Source organism: Maniola hyperantus, chromosome 16 (assembly GCF_902806685.2).
Source record: "Maniola hyperantus chromosome 16, iAphHyp1.2, whole genome shotgun sequence".
NCBI classification, from domain to species: domain Eukaryota; kingdom Metazoa; phylum Arthropoda; class Insecta; order Lepidoptera; family Nymphalidae; genus Maniola; species Maniola hyperantus.
Genome location: NC_048551.1, coordinates 4,636,079 through 4,660,230, shown reverse-complemented (window position 1 = coordinate 4,660,230; position 24,152 = coordinate 4,636,079). Strand labels below are relative to the sequence as shown.

Genomic DNA, 24,152 nt, shown 5'->3' with positions numbered 1-24,152 from the left:
CACTGCGTCTTCCGGTGCGAGGTCGCCATTCTAGCACCTTAACCCCAACGTCTATCGGTTTTACGAACTATGTGCCCTGCCCATTGCCACTTCAGCTTCGCAACCCGTTGAGCTATGTCGGTTACTCTCCTACGGACCTCATTTCTGATTTGATCACGTAGAGAAACTTCAAGCATAGCTCTCTCCATCGCCTGCTGAGTGACTCCGAGCTTTCTTATGAGGCCCATAGCTGTTAGCGGCATGTCTCGGATCCATATGTCATCACTGGCAGATATCTCATCACTAACATTTAGTTCTGAGTACGCTCACTGCTCACCTACCACACCCACAGTATGCTATCAGTGCCAAAATGATAGTTGCTTCAAAAACAGGTCGTGGGTGGGTGGGCATGTCGTGGGTAAACCGAATGACATGACCGTTTTAACACAGAGTTAAAATGGCGAGTGAGTTTTTATTTTGTATGGACTATAATTAATAGAAAAAGCAAAATGAACAACTTATATGTCACTTTCGGAGACGATGTTACAAAGCATCAAAGTGTCATAAAAATTCTCAAACTCTTCGCATGTTCTCAACTTTATTGTAGGAGAATTCATATAAAATCATGGTGTCGAGAGAATTGAAAGCTCCTTTGGGCCGTTTGCGATTAGCAAGTGTGGAGGATGCTTCAATTATATTTTCGTTAGTAACGGAATCTATGGCCAAGAACTTCCGAGTCAACGATGTTTCAGACATTGTGTACCTTTTGTAAGTCTTCTTTGACGTTACGCTCTTGCTGAGCCGTCGTGATTGTCGCTGCAGTGCTGTAGCACGCTTAACTATGCGTCTCCATTCCTCTGTGATGGCTGCCTAAAGGGACGTCAATCGTAGTTCTTGTAGGCTGTCCATTAGGCAATCGCTTATTTTGGTTCGAACTACTTTTTTACACTACTAGTTGTGCAAGTTGGTTGTGTCAAGGGTCCAAAACGCCTAATTCATAAAAAGCGCGCAACGCATTGGCGCTTCCTGTGGTGTTGCAAATGCTCATGGGCTATCCAATCACTTACCTACGTGATCCACCTACTCGTTCAGGTCTAGATGGCAATGAGGGTACGAGGCGGGGGGATGCCCCGCTCACCCGCACGATATCCGCGTTATTCCGCACCGGGTAAGCGTGGGGCCTGTGCGGGTGTGCGATGCGTCCCCACCCCGATTGCCATCTCGACCTGTCGCGTACTATACCTATGTATTATTCGTGTTCACATTTCTTCCAGTGAGACCTGCTTATTGTCAATATGCCATTTGGATAGTAACGAGGCTGTAGTCGGTTGTCTTGTCCTAAAAGACTATCCCTTGATTCCCGCCATCTATCCTGGCGCTTGGGAGGATTTCCTTCACACCAAATATAAGTAAATACCTATTATAATATAGTATGTACCTACCTACATTTATTACCACTTTCTTCGGAGAGTATCATAGTCAAATATAATAATAGGTAGGTACCTACTGGACAAATGACATGTCTTTACCTATCTTTAGCTCCCAATCTCGGTGATAGATAGAAAGAAGATTACTATGCCAAATGGGGTACCATATGAAAGGGCTTTACTTGTACATTCTAAAACAGATTTTTATTTATTTTTAGGCATAATAGTTTTTGATTTATCGTGCAAAATGTCGATAAAATACGATTGTAGTACGGAACTAGAACGAGTCTGACTCGCACTTGGCCGGTTTTAAATGAATTTGATTGTTATTATAGAACTATAGAGCTTAACTCAAGGAACTCGGTGTTCATACATCTGTTATGTTGGAACTCGTCGTACGGCCGCGAGCTGGTGGATGGCATGCTGAGGTCTGTGTTCATGCATGATCATTACTTGCAATTCATTGGAATGATGAAATCTATAATCGGCAGTTCATGTAAGTGATTTGAATGCATCGTTTACTTTTTCTAGAAGAAAGGAATAGAATGTCTCATCAAAATTAAGCGAAGCTTAAGTTACTTACTGCTAAATGTGGTGCTGTGCTGCGGAATTGGATGCACGAATTACTTTACATACATTTTTTAAATTACTTTATGTACATTTACAGAACATACTGAATTCTGAAAGTTACAGGTTTAAACCCCACCCGTAGCACTCTTGTCGAAGGCCTACTCTAAAACTACAAAGCAAAGCATGGTGAAGGCGCACTACTGAAGACGCACGCTGTCGTCGCGGTGCGATTTGTATCTATTGAACACGACAGGTCGAGATGGCGATCGGGGAGAGAACGCTCCGCACACCCGCACAGCCCCCGCGCTAACCCAGTGCGGGCGTCCCCTGCACACCCACGCCACCAAAATTGTCATCTCGACCTGTCGCAGACTATACCTAAATATGTGTAGGTATTCAAATTTCCGGCCTCACTGAGACAGAGGCTAATCTCGTTCTACTTTATGTGAATTTCTTTACTAAACAGTGTTGATGCCCGGCCAGATCCGTAGTGAAGGCTCATTTAAACGCACTCAGGCCAGAGAGCGAGGCCTGTCCGGAGATCAGTTGCCTTCACTGTGGGTCGCGGAACGGAAAGAAGTCAGTCCTAAATTAAAGATACGGAGAGCGGTGTTAGTTATTCTTCTTTTTCTTGTACTAATTATTATTTCCTCTCTTTTACACGATAGTCTTATTGTCTCACAGAACTTGAAGGGTTGTTTAGTTACCATACCGCTAATCCGTTTCTACGCGGCATCATCGTACTAGAATGTTAAATCGTTTGGCGGGCTTTTTTGTCGGTAACTATAATATTCAGTCGAATCCTCCCATCGACCAGAGACAATGTACAAACCACCAAACACCAAACAAACCACCAAATTGCTCCTACTGGGACTTGAACCTGGACCTATTTTATTTTTATGTATCCAGTCTGCTATTCGAAACAAATTACTTACCACCTAAGTATGGAACTGAAACTTTCGGTTGCGTAGCTCTTTACGTAGACAACCGCTACGATAAAGCTACGACAGGACAATGAAACGAGCGAAAAACTTATCTAAGTAATCATAGAGTAAGTAATACGATATTTTTCCGGTTGTGTGTTTCTATTACGCGACAGGTTGAGAGGGCAATCGGGGGAGGGAATGCGACGAATCCATCATGAGTCATGACCAACCCAGTGCCAGCTCACTAACTGAGCACGGGTCACCTCATAGAATGAGAAGGATTTGGCCGTAATCTACCACACGGGCCAAGTGTGGATTGGTAAACTTCATACACCTTTTTAATAATAATAATAAATAATTTATTGTTTCACCAAAATTACAACCAAAATTAGGTTAAGCCACCGATGCCTAAAATAAGTTGTACACTCGTGTTATAGGCATCAATGCTTTAAGAGCATTATGGAGAACTCTCAGGCATGCAGGTTTCCTCATGATGTTTTCTTTCACCGTTAAAGCAAGTGATATTTAATTGTTTTACGACAAACGTAAGTAACTCCTAAAAATTAGAGATGCGTACCCAGTGTAAAGTGGTGATAGCTGGTTAAGACCGAAGCCTCCTATTTGGGGGGTTCGTGGGTTCAATTACCATCATAGAAATTCAAAAAAGGTTCCCGTATTATATAGCGAGGAAGACAACGACGACATAATCCCTATAATCGAGCGCCACTCGAAGTTGTTACGCGAGCTGTATGGCGACTTCTACATCAGCGAGCTAATATCGCGACATCCTGAGTCCGAACGAGTACTGCTTGTGTGCGAGGTACGTATGGTTTTGAATCCTGCATAGGTAGGCTAGAAATTTTGAGAACGCTCCATGTAAACTACAGCTTATGAGTTAAGTAGGTGTGTCGCTAGTAGAACTTGTTTCACACGTTAGATAGTCTAGTACTGGTATTTCTTTTTATGGTCTTTTCTTACCTGTTAAGTTTTTATAACTATTTGAAAAAGTTATATTGAAAATCGCGATCATTTACTCTCTCTCTCTCTGCTACTTCTTTTTTAAGTTCTTGTTGGTTTCAAAATAGTTCCACGGAAACCAATGGCAAATTTGACGATAAAATATATAAGGTAGGTACATAATATAATAGATTTTATTTACGAAAACAGCACAGAGAGGTAGCAGTCGGTGTGATGATCCTGAACACGCAGATCAACTACGAGGCATTGGAGGAGAGCTTTGAACTCTTGCCGTTTGCTGGACTGAGGCATCTCGTCGACAATCCGCCAAGGCGACGGGACTACGGTTCCACCACTAGGTACCTATATACCTACCTACTTAAATCTATACTTATATTATAAAGAGGTAAAGTTTGTATAGTTTGTTTGTAGGGGGTAATCTCTAAAACTATACTGACCCATTATATGTTTTGTTTTCAAAAAATAATAATGAGCCACCCGTGCGAAGCCGGGCCGGGTCGTTAGTTATTTATGAGATTGGGCAACACACGGATTCCATGATGTCCGCAGCCCAACTCTGCTCAGATTGTCGTTTTTAGGGTTCCGTATCTCCACAGAAAAAGGGACCCTAATAGATCTCTTCGTTGTCAGTCTGTCTGTTTGTCGAGACCCGTCAAGAGAATCAAAACTAATAAGGTACCTACTTCACGTTGACCTAGAGTCATGAAATTTAGCAGATTGCAATATGTTTCATCACAAGTAATGGGAAAATCCGAAAACCGTAAAGTTGTGGTTATATTACAAAAAAATTAAAAAGTGTTATTTCTTGTACCTTCGATGGTACGCGCTTTGAGTGCGAAGCTGACTGGCTAATTATTACTTATACGTTTATTTCAAACTGCAATTTTCCCTCTTTCCACAGTTTATTTGTAGGTGCAGGCAATATGTTTGAATCTCTACAAGAATTGAACGCAGATTTCTCCGGGCCGAGAGACGTTAAACAACGGGTGAGCTTAGTCATTTCTATATTAATATTATAAACACGAAGGTGTGTCTGTCTGACTGTCTGTCTGTTACCTTTTCACGGCTCAAACGCTGCATCTATCTGGATGAATAAGGCACAGAGATTCAAAGCTTACATCCTGTTAACTGGATATAGGAGCTGTGTCTACAATTTTGTTTATTTAAAAGAACAGGCCAAGTGTGTGTCTTGACCGCCGAGTGTCCTTAGTCCTTATTAAAGAAATTTATAAATAGTTATTTAGTTAAATTAATCTACCGTCTCAAAAAAATCCCTTTGGGACTGCTCACTGCAAAATTATTTTAATTACACGACTGCCCAGAAAAGGAGTGTAATGTTTCCAGGCTTCTTGTATGAACATTGAACATACCTGTACAGATTTGGATGAATAGATGATCAATATTATAAATTCTAAGGGATGAATGGAGTAGGTAACGTTAGAATCCTTACATCATCCCAAGTGACGCTAGCAATAATTTTTTGAAAAAAAAACAATGTGGCGACTGTATGGTGTCATTTTTAAATGTGAAAATGTCTTTTTTGTTCGTTCCTATAGCAGTCGTGTATTTTTAGGTATCCGTACCTCAAAAGGAAAAGGAACCCTTATAGGATCACTTCGTTGTCTCTCTGTCTGCCATTTGCCTCTGTCAGTACATTTTAGGTAACATGGACATATGAAGATGACGCATTCAAAGACATCCGCAACGAAGTGGAGACATCTAAATTGAATCAATTTGACAATTATTCGAAGCTGGACAGTCTACAGCTTTTAGAAGAAGATGAAGATGAATTTGAATACGATATCGTTAATATTGATACGGATTTGTTGAGACTTCCTCGTTTGTTTACGAGCGATGATATTATGAAGTTCAAAGGGTAGGTGCTATTTTTTTTTTGTTTTTCATAAAGTACTGACAGCAGTACCTACTCTGCTAAAATTAAATCTATGGCTATAACATGCTAAATGATAAAATGGTAAAATTACATAGATATTTGTGCAGTTTTTTCATGACTAGAATCTATAGGTACTTATATATTGAGAGTTGAGTTGTGAGTTTATAATATGTTTATTAGAAAAACGCGCAATGGATTTATTATTTTTGTCAGATCTTCGGATGAGATTCTTCCAAGACGTCAGGAATCAGGTTTTGACAATAAATACATTCTAAAAGAAAAACCGAAGCCCTTTGGTAAGATAATCATAATCAAAATTCAAGCAATGTACTTAGGTAGTTACGTACGTATATTTCCTTGCATTTTTCCGATTGAATTTTAGAGCTTTTTTCATGGATACTTTTAAATGAATCCATAAGTAGGTACTATTTAATATTATAAGTAGGTATGTTTGACTGTCTGCTAGCATTTTCGGTTCATTTGTATAACTGATTTTGAAGAAATTTGGTATAGAGGTCATTGTCTACTTTTATCCTGAAAAATCAAAGAGTTCCCACGGGATTTAAAAAAACCTAACTTTACTAAACCTAACTAACGGGCGAAGCGGCGAACATCTAGTTGCAATAATATTTCATCTTTGGAACTTCCTCCTTTTTACACGATATTTAGTTAAGTATATTATAAACATTTTGTGATATGACAGCAACTGCTCCACACATCAGTTCAATTTCCTCGTGCAAAGCTCCAGAACCGACTCGATATTCTGGAACACCAAATGCTTTTCTATTAGAAGTGTTTGCTATGCAAGCCAATTACGATGAAAGGTAAGATCATTTTTAATAGATATAAATTAGCGACCTTTCCCAAGAATCCCAGGCATTTAATAAAATTAACATTTTGTATTAGGTATTAAGTAGGTAGGTACCTACTTATTCATTTTATTTCTCGTTGTGTAGGTACATCTGTCACGCTTGCGTGATTTTATTTCTTCTAGGGTTCGTATCTGGTTTTTATTTTCTGAGCTTTGCTTATTTTTTTTAAACCAGGTACGGTTTTGAGATGCTAGAAGCGGCCTATGAGCTATTTCCCGACAGGGACTACTGTATCATATGCCTTCCATCTTGCCACACATGTTTTCCACTTCTAGAACATTTTACGGTATTTCAATTTGCATACTTTTTTAACTTTATTGTTAAGGTTGTTTTTAGAAAACTCAAAGACGGTTTTATATGACGTGTAGATAGGTATAATACATAAAAAATGACTTCTCATTTGCCATTTTAACTTTATGTGCCAAATTTCATGTCAAAAGTACGATTGTAGTTATAAATATTATTTATTATATAAAAACAATAACAATATTATTGATTATAATTATTGGTCTTGGGCTATTTATCTTTTGATTTAATTTCTCTTTCTTATAGCTGGTCACACCGTGCAGATTTAGGACGCGATTTATGAATGATTCATTATACGTAGCTCATGTGAATGCGATCAGAGGGTAATTATTAATCAAATTGGTATTTGCTAGATTTTTTAAAAGAAGTTAAATAAGTATATTTTTCCTGCTTTTTTATTTCAATATAATAAAATACTTGCGTATTCTCGCACTTGTAGACAATCAAAGTGCTGGAATGGTAACCTCGCACAAGATAGCGCATGCGTTAATTGGTGGTATTTTAAGAGGAATAGGTTTTAGTTTTTGTACTATAACTGGTTTTCAGGCGCCTTCGCGTTCGTCCAGCGGAAGCATACGATATCCCTAATTTGGAAGAAGTATTGGAACACGCTCCAAGAAAGAAGGACCTCATGGAGTTGTTTGAAGATAGCCTGGACTCTTTAACGCTATCTTCATATGTCCTTCTTAACGAAAATCAGCCTATTGGATTAGTAGTTCTTGGGTAAATCATCACTCCGCTCTTTAAAAAATAAATGGGTGCGTACCTACTGCGTATGCCTACCTACCAGACAGAGTGTAAGTCTTCGATATATTTATTTTAGGCCGCTGGAAGATGGCACATCTTTAAGAACTCAGTATGATTTAGAGACAAATGCTAGAAGAGCTGGGACTGACGCTTCGGTAAGTGGGTATCTATACACCCACAGTGGGTTATCTCAGAGGCGTCTCTAGCCCTTGTGGCGCCCGTGTGCAACCAGTACCCTGGCGCCCTCTAGTCTAGTAGGAGCAGGGTCAAAATGGAATACTAACAGTTATATTTTCAAATGGAAATTCGGATGCAAATGGTGCAATTTTAAATGATGATTTTAAATGATGACGGCGTCGGCCATAACACGAGCGCAGGGTCTTTGAGAGCGCCGGCATCGACGCATCTTTGGAGGTGTCGCATTAGAGGGCGCTCGGCGCCCCCTTAGACCCGGCGCGGCCCGTGTGTGCCGCACACCCTGCACCATAGGTAAAGACGCCTCTGCCGTTATCTATACATCTGTGTATACACAATGAGGATGAAAGAGTGTGGATTGGATTTGCAGCTCGCTCCAGCAAGGCTGGCAGGCAGGGATTTGGAATTTTATAATTTCTAAAAATTCTGCTCTGGTGGGAGGCTTCGACCGTGGCTAGTTACCTACGGGCAAAGCCGTGACGCCAAGCAATTTAGCGTTCCGGTACGATGCCGTGTAGAAACCAAAGGGACATGCAGGGTTTATTAAAAACTGCCATACGCCTTCCAGGTTAGCCCATCTTAGACTGCATCGTCACTTACCACCAGGTGAGATTGCAGTCAAGGGCTAGATTGTATCTGAATAATAATAATAAAAAAGTCGACTTAATACGTGAGTATATAGCCGTAACAATCTATGTCTAGGTACTTATAATGGAAATCACTCACGATAGTTTAAACGTTAAAAATGGTCTTATTAAACAACTCAAGTCGCGCTATAAAGGGCTGTACCTATTCTTTGTCGACAGATTTTAGCATGTGTTATATCTCCAATCATGGAACCCCATGCGCGCTGGTATTTGAGGGACGTGTTGCGTCACACAAAATATAGTACTTTGTTCTGGGTCTGCCGACTTTTCGCTAAAGGAGATGCGGTAAATAAACAAATCTTATAATAATATGTACCAATATACTATATATAAGTAGGTACCTATTTGTAGTGAAATAAAAGTTTTTTTCAGATTTATGGATTTCTTATAAATCAAATTAAGTATAAAGAAAAATACCTTTTTTTTAAATAAAAATAGTGAACAAACGAGCAGGCGACCCGACCCACCTGATGTTATCTTGATTACCGTCGCCCATGAACATTAATTGCAGCACCAATGAAACCGCCATAACGTGACCTAACTAAAAAAGCCGGCCAAGTGCGAGTCAGGCTCGCGCAGCGAGGGTTCTGTACTACAGTCGTATTTTTTTTTTGCACGATAATTCAAAAACAATCATGCGTAAAAATAAATAAAAACATGTTTTAGAATGTTCAAGTAAAGCCCTTTAGTTATCTTACTTCGAAAATTGAAAATACTTTATTAGTTCATGACCACAATTTTTTTTTTGTGTGATGTAATCCTAAATTCACGGTTTTCAGATTTTTCCCCGAATGTCTGCTATAATACCTACCTACCCTGTATGTTTCTTGACAGACCGACAGACAGACAGACAGACAACAAAGTGATCCTATAAGGGTTCCGTTTTTCCTTTGAGGTACGGAACCCTAAAAAATATAAATGCGAAACCTAACTGGTTAAATTCCTAAACTTAATAATATTATTTAATTCTAATTGTGAAAGTTTGGATGTTTGTTACTTACTCCTTCACGCCTCAATGACTGAACCAATTTCGCTGAAAGGAGTGGAAATAGCTTACCTATTTCCTGAATTAAGCGTCACCTAGGTTACGCCGGAAAGAGGTTCCCGCGGGATTTTAAAAAATCTATAGACATCCACGCGGACGAAGTAGCAGGCATCGGTTAGTATACCTAATGAATTATTTTCACGTAAGACGTTGTCATAGCTACAGTTTAGGTAACTAATGAATCAAATTGTTATAATTTTAAGGGGTTTTTAAATTTTTATTAAACTACATCTCAAAAAAGCTAGCAAAAACTTAGCGTTATTGTCTGTTTTTCTGTTCCGTGGTTATTGTTATACTACCCGTACCTAAACAGAATCCAATACCAATAACCATTAGCCTCATTTTGTAGTTTTAGTGATTTAGTATTTTTCAAACCCGCAATGTATAGCGTGCAAAACTCGGGTCAATGCCCCGCCTACGACGCGGCATTCACTCCGAGTCAGTCATGATGTTTTTATTTGCAATATAGCGTGAAATTGTAGAAAATGAAGGCTTTTCTTCGCGTTTTACTTTGTGGTATCATATCAGTACTATACTATCACTTGCCTTTGTTTTTGCCAGCGTTCTGGTTACACCCTGTATAATAATAATTTTTTCATTATAAATCTAGAGCCCGGTCAGAAATCTAATGTCGCTAGCAGGTTACATGATGCCGGTTCGCCCTCGCCGAGCCGTGCCCAACATGATTGGCAACTACCATCTCGAGAAAGTATTCAAAGATATGTAAGTTTTTAACAAAGATATTATAAAACTTCAGATAGGCAAAGCTCGTCCGTCTGTATTTTAAAAAGTAAAGAGTGAAGACAAAGTATAGTCCGTACAAAATGACTTTCGAGTTCGACTCACGAGTCATTTTAACACTATGGGTCACAAAAGTACGGCTCACCTTTAAAATAGGGACTAAAATCGTACTTTTGACATAACAATCTAAATATATAAAAGGAAAAGGTGACTGACTGACTGACTGACTGATCTATCAACGCACAGCTCAAACCGCTGGACGGATCGGGCTGAAATTTGGCATGCAGAGATAGCTATTATGATGTAGGCATCCGCTAAGAAAGGATTTTTGAAAATTCAACCTCTAAGGGGGTGAAATAGGGGTTTGAAATTTGTGTTGTCCACGCGGACGAAGTCGCGAGCATAAGCTAGTTGACATATAAAATTCTAATGGCGCGTGAGATGTCATTTTTTAAATACTTATTAGGTATACGCTTGTGTATGTGACACATAGGTAGCGTAGTGTCACAGACTACATAGATATTCAAAGATAGATTGGTTAGTTAGGAGTTAAATTTTAAGCGTTATACTAAATTGTTTAAATTATACTAAAATCAGACACCTAACTTACTTTTATCCCGACAGACAGACAACTTTTTAGAAACGTGTGATTCAGTTATGGTACAGTTCAAATAACCATATAAGCTTAATTTGAGGTAGTTATAGGTAATTATACTAAAATCAGACACCTAACTTACTTTTATCCCGACAGACAGACAACTTTTTAGAAACGTGTGATTCAGTTATGGTACAGTTCAAATAACCATATAAGCTTAATTTGAGGTAGTTATAGGTAATTTTACTAAAATCAGACACCTAACTTACTTTTATCCCGACAGACAGACAACTTTTTAGAAACGTGTGATTCAGTTATGGTACAGTTCAAATAACCATATAAGCTTAATTTGAGGTAGTTATAGGTAATTTAACTAAAATCAGACACCTAACTTACTTTTATCCCGACAGACAGACAACTTTTTAGAAACGTGTGATTCAGTTATGGTACAGTTCAAATAACCATATAAGCTTAATTTGAGGTAGTTATAGGTAATTATACTAAAATCAGACACCTAACTTACTTTTATCCCGACAGACAGACAACTTTTTAGAAACGTGTGATTCAGTTATGGTACAGTTCAAATAACCATATAAGCTTAATTTGAGGTAGTTATAGGTTATACTAAAATCAGACACTTAACTTACTTTTATCCCGACAGAAAGACAACATTTTAGAAACGTGTGATTCAGTTATGGTACATTTCAAATAACCATATGAGCTTAAATTGAGGTAGTTATTTCAAAATTACAGGCAGACACTTCAATTTTATTTATTAGTATAGATGTTATAGTGCTACTCCGTTCGCGTTGTGGATGTTAGAGCGCCCGCTGACCAGCATGCCGATGGTACATGTTAACAATAGCATTGTAGTCGTGGGAGCTAGTCGAACTGGGCTCGCCTTTATAGAAACGTTACTTCTCGGGTATGTTCTACCTATTTATTTGTTCATTTCTTTTTTCAGGCTGTGCCACATAATACGACATAACTTATCTATTTTGGTGCTTCTTCTACTTGAGGTCTTTTTACTTTAATGCTCAAGTATTGGAGGCGCCGCCCGGGATCAATCAAACATTTAGGCATTACTGGTGATGTAAGGCACAACTTTCAAAAATAATCGTTTTTGCTTTTTTTTAATTTTTTTAATTCGATGAACGCCTGGAATTTTCTAAATTCCTGAAACACATAGGTATTTATTTATTTCCAACCGAAATCTCAAATACCAATTTTTAACCCCTATTTAAGCCCGTTAAAGGTGCAATTTCACAAAAAAAATCTTACTTACCTGGTGACTGTCTACGTGCCGTGATAATTATATCCCCAGGGATATAGCTATATAAAAATAGGTTTGAAATACCTACGTCTACATCATTAAATACATATTTAATGGGTACTTTTCAGTGAAAGAAAGTTTTCAAAAATTAAAAATTATCAAAATCAGTTCATTAGTCTTTGGTATAATACCGAACATACAAAGGGATCGAATATAATTATTTTACTTACCTCCTTTTTAGAATTCGGTTAAAAAGCTTGAAAATATTTTCAGGCCAACATCAGAATACCTTACCTTCACAAATATAACATTAGTATCGCAGTACGGCTTACCAACGGTACCTGATTTTATGCGAGCAGCGGAAACCTGTGTGCCGAGGGATGGACGGTACACAGATCGATACATCAAGAGCATGCCCTTCTATTACTATGTCGATGTGATGGCCGCTGTTATGGTAAAAATCGACAGGTACCAATATATTAACTGTAATCATGGAAATTCATAAAAAGCTCCGATAGCCTATTGGTTAGGACGTCCGCCTCCTAATTGGAGGTCGGGGGTTCGATCCTGGCCACGCATCACTAACTTGTCGGAGTTATGTGCGTTTTAAGTAATTAAATATCACTTGCTTTAACGTTGAAGGAAAACATCGTGAGGAAACCAGCATGCCTGAGAGTTCTCCATAATGTTCTCAAAGGTGTGTGAAGCAACGCTGGCCAAGTGTGCACTTGGCCAGCGTTGGAGACTATGGATAAACACTTCTCGCTCTATGAGGAAACCCGTGCTCTGTAGTGAGCCGAAAATGGGTTGCTCATGATGATGATGGCGATGGAAATAATATAGATTGAAATATACCTAATCAACTCAATTTCAGTACAGTTTTAGGCCATCAGATTTTATTCAGTGAACCATAAACGAATAACGAATTTCTTAATAACAGGAAAAAGAAATGCATTCACCTTAAGGGCGGTGGCGTAAAATTGTATGATGAACTTATATTGACGTGTGGTCACCAATTCCAACATCCGGAATATTTGAAGGATTCTATCGAACTTGCCAAAGAAATGGAGTAAGTATGTAAAATAAATTATTAGGATTAAACTACCGAGTCTACCTTTGGCTTTCAAACACTAAAGATTACTATTAACCAAGAAATAGAGTAAGTATGTATCTATTATTATCATAAAGACTCATACTAAGCAGTGGACTAGTCACTAGACTTCCGAGTTGTATTTGGCTTTCATGGATTATACATAGTTAGGGATACAACCTAAGAAGTAGAATATATTGTAGGTGGTTGTATACTAGGTACGCGACAGGTCGAAATGGCAATTACGGCAAAACTACGGCAGCTATTTTGGTCCGAATATTTCTTCACGGATTACGGAGAGAAATCTGATGACGGAAGTCTCGGTCTAGTGCATAAATTACCATACAAATAATTCTATGACTACTTCGGAACATATTTCCACAGATTCGGATCGGATACAGTGCGTAACCGCCCTTACGGCCATTACGCACTGCACTTCCGTCATCCGTTACTCGTTAGAATACCAGCGATTGTCATTTGTCACATATTATGTCATAAGCTCCCATACAAAACAAAAAGGAACGTATTTTCACGGAGTCGGATCGGATGCAGTCCGTAACCGCCCTTACGCTTAGTTGGAGGAATATTCTTTTATACTTACAAAGATACAATACTTAAAGATGAATGCCATCATTTTCATGAAGAGTTTTGTTCACTTAAAAACTTTTGCTCGAAGATCTGTTCTAATCTGATCATCAAAGATAACGTCTTTGATTTCATTGTAGGTTCTATATTGTATACCTATACTATAACCTACCTACTTACATACATACTTACTTTATACTAGGAAAGGCAAACCTTGCATCAGAACCCTTATGGACAATCCAGCGTACCTGCCGGACAGCGTTCCATTGGAGCCAAAACTACCGTACAATGTGATGCTCATTAATTCTTTGTACCAAGCCAATACTTGCTTACGAAAACTTATGCGCATGATATCTGAAACTAGTAAGTTCGCTTATTATTGATTCTAGCAATATTGAATTTTCAATTTTGAATTTTTATAAAGACGAATATAAATGGCAAATTATTTTACCCTTTGGGTGCGGAACCTTAAAAGCTATATCGGCATGCGAAATATCTTATATCTATTTAATAATTTATTCATTTATTCTTTTCTTTGGTTGCATACATCGGTCATTGTCATTATGTAACTGAAAAAGTGATAATTGATAGTGTCCTATTTTACCCAAATACATCCTTTTTTCATGAACTTTTGAAAGGCAACACAAGTGATTGCCTTAGCAATGAAAAGCCAGTGGTAGTTTACGGAGATTGTATAGAAGCATATAGCTGCATGGCGGCGCTATTAGAACTAGGTCTGTTGGGTAACTCGATCGTTTTTGTTGAGCCTTTCCCGCCCGAAGATGGTACAGCAATGAGGGTCAACTGCTTTAATAATGAAACTGTGAGTATTAAAATATGTTCTGTTAAGTAATTAAGTGTTATTTTTTATAGTATGAAGTGATGTGTATATAAGTAAGTGATCAGAATATAGGAAGTAAGTGGCAGGATGAATGAAACCAAAAATGAATCGCGGTAGGCACATTGTATTTACCAATCTACGGTAGGCTTCATTTGAAGTATGAACACGTTTGTTCTAGAGGACACATTTTTATTTCTTCGTTCGATTTTTTTACGCATTCTATTTTACTAAATGATCAAATATGAAATAAGAACCAAGCAGATTTATAGGTCTATGTAGTAGATACATCTTATACTTAATGTGGCTACAACAACATTCAAAATTGTAGGTATTCCATTTTTTTTTTAAATTTGTAAACTAGTGCTTGGCTGCAGTCAGACTGGCAGGCAAGTGATGATCTAGCCTATAATGGAGCGCGCTTGCCTAGAAGATGCCTATTCACTCTTGATTTGAAGGTACCCATATTAAAATTGAAGGAGAAAACTGATGCTGGACGGGCATTTCATATTCTAGCGGTTCAAATTAAAATGAGGCAAATTGCTTCGTACGTATTCGTGGAAATATGATTTGGTAACTTTTTTACTATCCGTAGTTTGCCTTTAGGTCGATGAAAGAGTGCAACAGAAGCTAGATAAGCTTGGTATCCGCACCTACCGTCAGTGCTACTTCAACGGTTGGTTTGAGAGGGATGCAATTGTGGAATACGTGCGACTTATGTCTCCACTGCATGCCATACATGTGCCCTGCTTCGCTCTTTTCTATTACGGGATCAAAGCCATTGATTTGAATGCATTTAAAGGTAGGCGTCTAGTAAATCCTTCATCTATTGCATTATTTTAACTTAACCTTTTAGCTTTTTTATTTTTTATTGTAATTAATGAGACATTCATTGGTAGATTGATTTTGTGCAATGTTTTTTTATAAAGACACAATTTCGGAGAATAATAACTAGATGATGCCCGCGACTTCGACCGCGTGGATTTACGTTTTTGAAAATTCCGTGGGGACTCTTTGATTTTCAAAGATAAAAAGTAGCCTATGTCCTTACCCGGGATGCAAGCTACCACTAAACCAAATTTTTTCAAAATCGGTTGAACGGATGGGCCGTGAAAAGCTAGCAGACAGACAGATATACTTTCGCATTCATAATATTAAGTATGGATTGAATACTCCACAGCTATAAACGAAAGTGGTCTGGTATACGACGGTGGTGTGGTGGTTGGTCCTCTATTTGAGACGAACGACCCGCACGTGTTCGCCGCAGGTCCCTGCGTGCGGTACTCACGCCGTCTATACGCGCCGCATCATCTTCATAAGTACTATTGTTCTGAGGATGTCGGGGAAGCGGTAAATTTTGACGCTTTACAGACTTATTCCATCATAACACCTAATCTTAATCAAGTCGAAGTAGTAGTCAGTATCACATATTATCGTAAAATCTAGCGCAAATGTTGCGACGTAGTCCAACGCGTACCTATAAGTCCCGCAATTTGCTATTGCGCTGGAAACATGTCTCATTAACGTCGAAATGACATCATTTTGATGTCACCCGAAATAAAAATATACCATCTGCTCGAAACTTCAGTCTAGTGCTGACGTCACTAAAATGGCGGCGGCGCGCATTAGCAATTTGCGGGACTTATCCAATTTAACCCTCTCAAATTTTTCAAGGGTTCACTATTCCGTTACATTCAAGTTTTTCATCCTATCATTGAAATTTGATTTCTGAAACTGCAAACTTATATTCTTCCTAAATATCTCCAATGCTTGAAATTTTTTGCTTCTATTCTAATCTGTGATTTCTTCCCCGCTTTATGATTTTCAGCTAGCGAAACTTTTCTTGAAGAAAGTTGATCCATTCATGACACAAAGAACTGACCTTGAAGAACCAGAACTTACGCAACGATATAGTTCGAGTTTGCTCGCGTAAGATGTTTTTGCAGATCTTTTTATACTTACTTTGTATACCTAGGTACTGAATATGTTCTAAATTCAGCTACTTAACTATATATTTTTGAAGAATCATTTTATTCATTTTTCGTGCTTCACGATTATTACCTTAATTGAATGAATCGATAGTTTTTTTTCTTAGTAATTAATGAGTATACTTCCTCCAAAAAGTAAATGCTATTTTTACAGCTTTAGAGAATCGCATGCTAGCGTTGCCAGTTCTCGTCGCTTATCAAATAGTGCTAAGAAAAGGTACTTAAATATTCTTTGTGATAATAGATTTCAAAGTTATATCAACAGACAGATCCCACGTAAACAATAGATATACATGTACCATATCCAAGAAAAATAAATAAATGGTTATGATTATGATTATTAAGTATGATTATGATAGTATCAACTCATCATACTTCTGAGTACTTTTCTGTCTTAGCCGCTGGCAACTCATTATGAAATTCGAGTCGCCGATAGTGCAGTCAACGACGCTGCCGGGTCCATTATATTATATGGTGCTAAGAAAACCAGGTCGGGATACACCAATGGCAGTAAAACTTCTGTTATCTCAACAGGTAAATCTATTTGTTTTAGTTAGGTGGGTACCTGCTATAATTTGTTTGACTACCTCCATAGAGCAGTGCATATATGCAGTGTGCTGTAGATTTATAAATCCCAAATTCGATTTCTGAATTTTTTGGAGAGAGTTAGGGTTTTTGCCGCAGCTATTAAAAATAGATCAGCTGGCTCCGTTTTGCATGCACTTACTAATTATTTGGTGATTGTAGCCAAACACTAACTTGTAATCAATACAACAAATACTTATCATTTAATTTATAAGTTCCTCTTTTTTCGTAGGGTCACACGCTCATAACCGATAAAAGAGATAACTACTTCAGACTGCAGATAAATGCCTTGCATTGCGTCGAATCCATCACATGCCTCTCTAAGAAGCAATTTTGCCCTGTAACCCTTACACAACTGTATGGAAAACATGAAGCTTATTTCAATAATCTGCTCGCTAGATTTAATGTAAGTACCCTGTAGGTAGTAGTAATTTTTGGAAATCTTACATCTTCATATTATATAGCATTGAGCTCCATTATAATTCAAAAACACTCAGGTCATTGACGTAAACATTGAATAAACTAAGGCGAATTCAGACCTCCTTGGTTTATTCCAAGGTATTCCACAAGTACATACACGGAATTCTGTTCCGTGAGTACATAGGATATTTTTAAACTGATTTTTAAAATCTTTGTTATGTTTATTTTTATATTAAATAGTGGACATTTTATTCGATAATACATATTATAAGTAAGTATGGACGGTTATTGTGCGCAACTACATCAAAAGCTTTGCTTAGATCAGAAGCTGTACAATTGCGTAAGTATCTAAAGTGGACTGGATAAATACGTTCAAGTGTTAGGTATGTCCAAGTTAAGATTTAATTAATGACAATAAGTTGGTTTCAGATGAATCTCATAGATGATTTATTCGAATACTTCACGAATACTTGGATAGCAGCCTTTTACCAGGAGCCATTTGCCAATTTGCTAAACGATATTTATGAACATGGTGGCAATACGGTAAGTTATAAACGGCACATAATCTCATAATCATAAGTCTTCAATAACCTGATTTCAAACTCAAACTCGAAGCGTTTATTCAAAACTAGATGATGCCCGCGTGGATTTAGGTTTTTAAGAATCCCGTGGGAACTCTTTGATTTTTCGTGATAAAAAGTAGCCTGTCTTTCCCCGGGATGAAAGCTATATCTGTACTAGCTATTTCGTTAAAATCGGTTGAACGGATGGATGGGCTGAGAAAAGCTAGCAGACCGACAGACAGACACTTTCGCATTTGTAATATTAGTATAGATAGATTAGTATGGATAGTATGAATGGTTACCATGGAACCTACATATTATATACTTTTGACTATCAATTTTTGAATTTGTAAGATTTAGGTGATTCAAACGCGCTATGGTTTGAGACGAAGACTTTTCTTACAAACTAGCTTATGCTCGCGACTTCGTCCGCGTGGACTACACAAATTTCAAACTCCTATTTAACTTCCTTAGGTGTTGAATTTTCAAAAATACTTTCTTAGCAGATGCCTACGTCATAATAGCTATGTGCATGCCAAATTTCAGTCCGATCCATCCAGTAGTTTGAGCTGTGCGTTGATAGATCAGTCAGTAAGTCAATCCTTTTGTATATTTAGATTTAGAAGGTTATAGATTAATCTAAGTCTTCCTCTACAATATTTAAAGGTTAGGCACTAAAGGTAAGGTGTACTTCTTCAACTCTACTAAGATTTTCAACGAAGGTGTAGAATGCCCTTCCGGCGTCCGTGTTTCTTGCCACGTATAACCTAAATACCATCAAAACAAGAGTGAATAGTGATATTCTAGGCAAGCGCGCTCCAACCTAGACCTCATCATTACTATTCTAAGCATGATTGTCGTCAAGCGCAAGCCTATCTTGCAATAGAACAAAAAAGATAGTACCTAATAAGGACTAAAATCGTACTTTTGACATGACACTTGACACAAAAAGTTAAAATGGCGCGTGAGAACTTAAAATTTATGCATTATATACTTACGTATTTTTTAGGTATATGATGTAGTGAAGACAAAATACAAAGAATTTTATGAGAGCAACCAAGACGAATCACTGACAGGAGATATGTCTGCTTTAGAGTTTAAGGAGCCTGCATGCAAGGTAAAGCCGCAAACATATTATTATTCACTATGCGACGTCAATACCATTTCTTAGAAGATATTATAGACTGTTTCACAGAAATGAGTCGTTAGGTAGGGCTTGGGTCACAGAGAATTCAACTCCTAGAGTACGATGCACACAAGGTTTTGCATGAAACAAAATCGTAAAATGTTGGCGGGGGACAGGGGGGTACATTGTACAATGCTTTGTCGTGATTGGCGAACTTAAAAGTCACGTAATCAAAACAATGTGCGGAATGAGGGTACCGAACGGGCGTAGGTCGACTTTTTAACCGACTTCCAAAAAGGTGGTCGTTCTTAATTCGGCCCGTTTTTTTTCGATTTTTTTTTAATGTATATACATCGATTTTTTCCTGGTTTCTGGACCGATTTGCAATTTTTTTTAATGCTAAGCAAGTGCCTAAGCTTGGCGAGCAGGAGTGTTCGGCTATTAGGCGTCTATAGGTGGTGGTATGTGGCTTGGGTAAATTTGAGGTAAAGGAATTCAACGGCGCTGTCACCCGTAACCCGCACTTTATACCATTACGGCGGTTACGCACTCATCCGATCCGAGTCCGTCAAAATACGTTCATTTTTGTTTTGTATGGTAGCTTATTACATATTATGTCGTAGATATTTTTTATATCCGTATTTTCACGGATTCGGATCGGACGAGTGCGTGATCGCTGTTAGAGTACCTAAGTCAAAGTACGTGTACCTACGCTCTATGGATCTCGGACTCACTTAGGACATTTTTTTTATTTTATATTATCACTTTTTGGTAACCACATTATGTCGCCAAATATTCGCTATTATAAAGTTTAACCTGTCCTTTTGCAAGTCACAAGTGGGCCTAAATAAAGTTTCTTTGAAAAACCCTACTTTTGCTTTTGTTGTAATATTTGAAACCTATTTTGATTATTTTTCAAAATCTCTTACTACTTCTCTCTACCTACGAGTATCTCTTACTACAGAATTTTATAAACATTCGTACGCCTACAATAAGTACTACAGATTCGAATTTGTTTTCAGGAGTGCGGTCAAAACGAGGTGCTGCGGCACGATGCGGATACGTTCTGGAAAGCTGTGGGCGGGGAACGAATCGTGTTTAGGAATCTGACGAAATACCTGAAGAAGAATACCGTAGCGAACCCACATTATGCTGTGCCTGATTTCCAATACATTTGAAATACATTGTTATTTTTAAAGTAAAACCAAAATTGTATTGCAAATTATATTTGTTTTAATTCAGTTACAAGTTAACCCTTGACTGCAATCTCACCTGGTGGTAAGTGATGATGCAGTCTAAGGTGGAAGCGGTCTAACTCGGAATGCCATACCATACCCCTTATGATTTCTACGCGACATCGTACCGGAACGCTAAATAGCTTGGTAACTAGAAACGGCCGAAGTCTCCCACCAGACCAAACCAGAGATTTTTTTTGGAAATTCTAAAATTCAAAATTTTCCTGCCAGGAATCGAACTCGGGAACTCTCACTAATAAGACCACAGCGCTCACGTGTGGTCACGAAGCCTACAGAACAAAATAATACAATTAATACGATTTTCACATTATTATACCTTCTCTACTGCATTTAGACATAGTAGGCTACATAATAAATTAATACATAAATTAATAAAATACAAAAGTACCTTTTTAGACAATTTATTTAATTTTACACATGTTCATTGTAAGACAAGTTTCATTAAAGATAATATTTACAAAAGATGCACAGATAGCCGAGTAACAAAATTAATTTAACAAGGTAAATAAAACTTTTATACCTTCGCAGTAGAATTATTATTAAGTAGGTATAAATTAAACTTTATTTGCGGCAAAATAATATGTTCATTATAATCAGAATGATTAGTTACGATTATCATTACTTACTGAACTAAAATGATCCCTTTGAGTTACTTACATAAGTTCGGTGAAAGAAAAATCCCATGCAAGATTTGAAATAAAACAAAAAGAGTACCAAACAAAAAACTAAGTAAAAGTAAAGTTAAATAAAATTACCTGTTGTTCAATTTGTAAATAAGTAAAAGGAGTGAGTGACTGACTGACTGATCTATCAACGCACAATTACTCAAACTACTGGACAGATCGGGCTGAAATTTGGCATGCAGATAGCTATCATGACGTAGGTATCCGCTAAGAAAGGATTTTTGAAAATTCAACCCCTAAGGTGGTGAAATAGGGGTTTGAAATTTGTGTAGTCCACGCGGACGAAATCGCGAGCGTAAGCTAGTGGAAAAATACAACATGCTGCGAAGGTGTACTATTTTATTTATAGATATGAATGTATAAATATTTCCCTTCAATTAGTTTTGTTTACTGTACAAAGTTGAAATAATAATACCTACCTACTAGGATAGGAAACTACGTCATCATTTTATTCAATTATGTACGACTAGCATCATACTTCGGTGCTTTGGTGACTAGCGGGTGTTTGGCATGTTGGCGGTTTTAAGGCATAAATTACTACAATCTAAGAAGTTCTCAATTATCTGCCTGATATCATATTCAAATCCACAAAAAAGCTTTATTGTTTTTTTCTAATAAGTAGAATTTAAATTTTAGAATGATATCCGCGACTTAGTCGACGTGGATTCAGATTTTTTTTAATATCACGATATTTAAAGTTTATGAATGCACCAAACTTGTTGTAACCTACTGTAAATATTCTTCTTTAAGAAATAAATAAATACAAAAAAAAAATACAAATACTTTTGGACTTTTTGAAAATTTAAAGGATGGATGCTATCTCTTATACCAAATTTCGTCAATATCGTTTAAGTGGATTGGCGGTGAAAAGAGTTCCGTCTACTTTGGTAACCAGCTACAAAATAAGATTAATATTTCTTCTTTTCTTAACTGGTTATTAATTAAGAATATTTTATCCGGGTTCGTAACGGAATAAGATTAACGTCTTTTTGTAACTGGTAACTAATCAAGGGTAATCAGGTTCCTAACTGTATATAAAATGAAAACTAGTTTTTTTTGTCCAATTTGACTATGAAATTTGACAAATTATAACAACTTTTTCATTTTATAGTCGGGTACAAACTTGATTAACCTTGATTAATAACCAGTTACCAAAGCGGATGGAACCGTGAAAAGGTAAACAGACGGATACACTTTCATATTTTTAATATTTGTATGGATATATGGATTATTATTAATTACTTTATTTGATCTTCCTCCACTGTTTTGGAATTTTCTTATGGATAGATAAAGGCAGGTAGGTACGTAATAATGTAAATGATCTACTCGTTTAGATATTAGGTCTATTGCCGTTTTTAAAAGAATAATAATCCGTACCCTTATATAAATGCGAAAGTGTGTTTGTTTGTTGGTTTGTCCTTCAATCACGTCGCAATGGTGCAATGGATTGACGTGTTTTTTGCATGGGTATAGATAAAGACCTGTAGAGTGACATAGGCTACTTTTTATCCCGAAAAATCAAAGAGTTCCCACGGGATTTTAAAAAACCTAATTCCACGTGAACGAAGTCGCGGGCATCAGGTAGTAATAAATAAATTTAAAATCGCCAATATGATCCAATTTATCGCCAAAAAAAATTACACGGAAATGACCATTTAATATTATTTAATTAACTAAATATTTTATTATTATAGTATCGTTGAGCTGTTAACACCTTAATTTAATGTATCATGCAAACGGTTTAATATTTATTTACAAGGGCTGTATTGCAATTATTTAGTAATTAAAATTTTAATATTATATGACAGCTCCATGAGCAGACCGAGTTGATTAAATTGAAAAAAAAAACAAAAAAGACAACAAAATAATTGTACTGTCTATTATTCGAAAAATCGACCCATATCTAGTTAAAATAGAGTTAAAAACTATTTTTTTATTATACCTTACTCGTTATTTCATTCACAGCTAAATTAAAATATGGGGCTGTCATACATATTATTAACTTAAAGTTTAACTCACGTAATCAATACAACAATAAAAATATATGATATACATTACCACTTAACTAATCCAAAATATATGTACAATAATGACTAGCATACACAGTAATCGATATAGAGAAACAGCGTTCTTTATTAAATTCGAAACCTATTTTGTACCTATATACATAATATCCAAGCAAGGCTTTCCTTAGAGTGAAGTCACACGATGCGTAGCGTCGGCGGTGCGGCGCCTGAACGGTGCCGCTGCGTCATCCTACATAGAAATGCCACACGATCCGCTACGACGTTGTGCGGCGCCGACGACCGACGACGGCGTAACGGACTTGGAACCAGAGAGACGAGGCGGGGAGCGGTAGTGCGTCGCAACGCCATACTCTCTTACGGAGCAGTAACGCAGTGTACTCAAATCCACAGCGGTGCTTCGCCGCAAAGCACCGGAAATGCATCGTGTGGCCTCAGTCTTACGTGAGTAAAGCCACACGATGTGTTGCGTTGGCAGTGCGGCGCATAAGCGGTACCGCTGCGTTATCCTACAAATTATCGTCAACGTCATGTGGCCCCGCACCTCACGAAAGACAAGGTGGGGAAGGGTGGTGCGATGCAACGGGACCTTCTGTCGGAGCGGCAACGCAGTGCTCGTGTGGAACTCAATACTTACTCAAATTCGTGGCGATGCGACGCCGCACTGAAAACGCATCGTGTGGCCTCAGTAGTACTTGTACCTGTTTGATATAAACGTTTTTCTTAAGACTGAAACGAGTAGAAGGCGACGGCAAAACGTGGCGCAGCCGTCCATTGCCAATTTGCCCATCGCATCGAT

The 24,152-nt window shown here is 37.6% G+C and overlaps 1 protein-coding gene across 1 annotated transcript; it reads left to right on the top strand.

Moving 5' to 3' along the window:
- The first annotated feature begins 604 nt into the window (after nucleotides 1–604).
- LOC117989758 (cilia- and flagella-associated protein 61-like) lies at nucleotides 605–20,597 on the top strand. Its single transcript, XM_034977170.2, has 30 exons — nucleotides 605–747; nucleotides 1,254–1,388; nucleotides 1,742–1,902; nucleotides 2,443–2,587; nucleotides 3,587–3,722; nucleotides 4,070–4,218; nucleotides 4,782–4,866; nucleotides 5,542–5,756; nucleotides 5,988–6,070; nucleotides 6,478–6,598; nucleotides 6,821–6,932; nucleotides 7,199–7,275; nucleotides 7,499–7,675; nucleotides 7,776–7,854; nucleotides 8,701–8,826; nucleotides 10,197–10,309; nucleotides 11,716–11,847; nucleotides 12,469–12,663; nucleotides 13,136–13,264; nucleotides 14,073–14,233; nucleotides 14,509–14,693; nucleotides 15,315–15,510; nucleotides 15,889–16,058; nucleotides 16,537–16,637; nucleotides 16,851–16,913; nucleotides 17,095–17,230; nucleotides 17,514–17,687; nucleotides 18,131–18,244; nucleotides 19,274–19,381; nucleotides 20,413–20,597. Exons 1-30 carry the CDS (start codon nucleotides 605–607, stop codon nucleotides 20,566–20,568), a joined length of 4,077 nt encoding a protein of 1,358 aa, XP_034833061.1. The 3' UTR covers nucleotides 20,569–20,597.
- Nucleotides 20,598–24,152: the final 3,555 nt, after the last annotated feature.

Bases quoted from the DNA above. Each gene is read 5' to 3' on its own strand.
- LOC117989758 (XM_034977170.2), top strand. From the start codon at position 605: ATGGTGTCGAGAGAATTGAAAGCTCCTTTGGGCCGTTTGCGATTAGCA. The intron at 14,694-15,314 runs GTGAGTATTAAA...GTTTGCCTTTAG, and splicing joins ACTGCTTTAATAATGAAACT to GTCGATGAAAGAGTGCAACA. The intron at 19,382-20,412 runs GTAAAGCCGCAA...ATTTGTTTTCAG, and splicing joins TTAAGGAGCCTGCATGCAAG to GAGTGCGGTCAAAACGAGGT.